At 43.7% G+C, this 2546-nt stretch overlaps 1 protein-coding gene across 1 annotated transcript; it reads right to left on the bottom strand.

The window, feature by feature from the left end:
* Positions 1 to 350: 350 nt before the first annotated feature.
* On the bottom strand, positions 351 to 1741 carry LOC149374737 (uncharacterized). The gene is made up of 3 exons (XM_089592169.1): positions 1589 to 1741; positions 890 to 1010; positions 351 to 480 (listed from the first exon to the last, which is right to left on the bottom strand). The coding sequence occupies exons 1-3, from the start codon at positions 1706 to 1708 to the stop codon at positions 383 to 385; spliced, it is 339 nt and encodes a 112-aa protein (XP_089448295.1). The 5' UTR covers positions 1709 to 1741; the 3' UTR covers positions 351 to 382.
* Positions 1742 to 2546: the final 805 nt, after the last annotated feature.

The raw sequence follows: 2546 nt of genomic DNA, 5'->3' as shown, positions 1-2546 counted from the left end.
TATGTGTGCGTGATTGATTATCAGAAAAATATTAATTTCAACAATTGGGACGGTAACCGTGAATTTTCACTTATCTCAAAACGTAAGTTATTTACCAACGACAAAGTAGATATTTTAGGCGACGTAGCAACGGTTGTTATTTCGAAACTGTGTACCCATATCGGGCTGTGGTAAGCGATCATACGGTAAATTAAAATTTTATTATAATATTTAGTTTAATTGTTATGCCAATCACGCATACTTACATATAAATATATGTTTTTTGGATGAATTAATACATGTATTATTTATTAGTTGATAAAATGGCTAGTAGCTACAATCGATAAAATAGATCTCGCACTCGTGTGATTTATACCGTCTAACGATAAAAGAGATGGCTACTTTAACATGAGTCGAACTTACGGTGAAATGGCTCGTCCCCGATTTGCGAGGATCTTGACTCATCGTTGCTGTTGGATCCAGATTTTATCCTGCACCACGCTGAAAATTTATTTCATTTGTAACCCATTTGAAATACAATAAAAATTAGATTGAAAATATCTTTTGATACTTTGCACAAAGCTAAAAATGTTGGGACAATTCGAATTAATAATATTAGTTGTGATGACGACGAAACCCCAATTTTTTTCTAAAATTGATTAACTTTCTGGACTCATTTGTTTATTGAACGTACAATTTTTCTCCCACACGATCTATTTCCAGAAAAAAAAAACAAAAAACATTCTTTTAGGATCGTACATCCAGCACCTCCATTTACATTGACGTCAGAAGAACGCGTTCCTCCCCTCTATGCTTTCCCTCGCAAAGTACAATCCTGATCCTCCAATCGCACCAAAATAACCAGTCATACGAAAATGGACAGTAAGTGTACACGAGGGGTCAAACGCACCTCTGTTAAAAAACGTCCTCACAACGGAGCCCTGCTTGGCCGAGCTCAGCCCCCGTCCGGTCGGATGGTGCTGCCTCCCGTTCTCCATGTCATCCTCGGCACCGTCTAGCACAGACGAGTCCTGAAACACACGCGCAAGAGATTAACAAACTCTCTTCCTTTGCTCGCCTTTTTTTCCACCCGATCGCGAGGGGGAGCCGTTATTGCCATGCAAGACGCGATTGACACCTGCATGCGTACACTACGTTTGTTTACAGATGCACATAGCTACAACAATATATACCATGTCCTCCCACATGTCGTTGAACAATGTAATTTCTCGAGGTAGCGGCGTGGAAAATTCAGCTCTGCCGCCAAATTAGCCCGGTATCCGAATGTAAACTGAAATCAGAGCCGGCTTTCTCATCGAGCTTTTTTGCCCCCCTCTCTCATTTTTAGCTCTTTTTGCTCCGCCGTTTTTCGCTCCCACTCGAACGCGTACAGCTCGGCATATCGCACAATCCGGATTATTTTGGGAGCAGAGGTTTACATTACCGGGGTATTGTACGCAAGCTCCCGCGGAGGCCCCTACATACGTGCACATATATGATGCGCGGTATGTTGTTTCCACGCGAGAACGTTTTCGGCGAATCGCTTTTATTTTTTGAACAATCGATCTTTCCGCTTTTTAGTAAAGAGATGTATACGTGCGCAACTTACTCGAGTGTCTCGGTTCTCCTTGTCGTTGTTTGAGAATCCACTGGACAGAGCTTGCAGCATTTCGACGAGCAGTTTGCCGCTTGGCTCTTCGGAAAGCTCGTCATCACTGGCAGTGACCATCGGCGGGGTGTGTTTACCGATGCGAATCGACACGTAAAAACGAGCACTTTTACAAAAAAAAAAAAAATGGAGCTTGGTACAATGTGCACTTTGCCGAAAATAGAGTCTAGCGAGGGGTCACTTGTCAGAACGAGGATATATTACAGAAGCAACGATTCCCTGGCACTTTCAACCATACAAGAATCCATGCACGAGAGAAGGAGGAGCTTTTGCCCCAAGTGACGGAGCCTACTTAGCTCAAGCCTACGCTCCGCGGAAATGATGTGCGGGCTCGTGGCTCGTATAGACCGGAGCGGAGGCACTTTAGGCCTAGTGCCAACACGTCCGCCCACGCCGAACGCTGATGGATGGCGAAATTTTGAATATCATCTCTCTCTCTTTTTTTTTTTTTTTTTTTTTTTTTTTTTCTTTTCCACCACCTGGGTATGAGTACTCGAGTATCGTCGGCGATACGAGTATCCGTTAATGTTTTTTTTTTTTTTCCAAGCTGCGTTTCTCTCGCGATTGAAAAATTTCTCGCGGGTCCAATTAACTAGACGCGGCTCGGAGTGCCTTCAAAGACCGAGTCGGCGCTTCCTCGTCACGAGGACGATTATTGTTGCCAACAGTTAGGTAACTGGAAACGCGTGCGCTGTTGAAACAGTTACACCCCGTTGTGTTGCCGTTGAAACGTTGTCGTGTACAGCGAGAGCCTGTGCAACTACGTTTGGCTGATTAACTTGTGCATCGATACCGAGAAACGCTAAGAGAGATCTTCCTCGTCTCGAGGAAAGTTATCGGGAGTTAATTTTTTTTCTCACCCCCGAAAGTTCTCGAGCTTTTTTTTCGTAGTGGGTAT

This window comes from Copidosoma floridanum, unplaced genomic scaffold (genome assembly GCF_036245765.1).
Source record: "Copidosoma floridanum isolate Cflo_tuat_1 unplaced genomic scaffold, Cflo_Japanese_pri ptg000014l, whole genome shotgun sequence".
NCBI classification, from domain to species: domain Eukaryota; kingdom Metazoa; phylum Arthropoda; class Insecta; order Hymenoptera; family Encyrtidae; genus Copidosoma; species Copidosoma floridanum.
This window is presented reverse-complemented; position numbering and strand designations above follow the sequence as displayed.

Bases quoted from the DNA above. Each gene is read 5' to 3' on its own strand.
- LOC149374737 (XM_089592169.1), bottom strand. From the start codon at position 1,708: ATGGTCACTGCCAGTGATGACGAGCTTTCCGAAGAGCCAAGCGGCAAA. The intron at 1,011-1,588 runs GTAAGTTGCGCA...CGTGTGTTTCAG, and splicing joins AGGAGAACCGAGACACTCGA to GACTCGTCTGTGCTAGACGG. The intron at 481-889 runs GTGCGTTTGACC...ATAAATTTTCAG, and splicing joins GAGGACGTTTTTTAACAGAG to CGTGGTGCAGGATAAAATCT.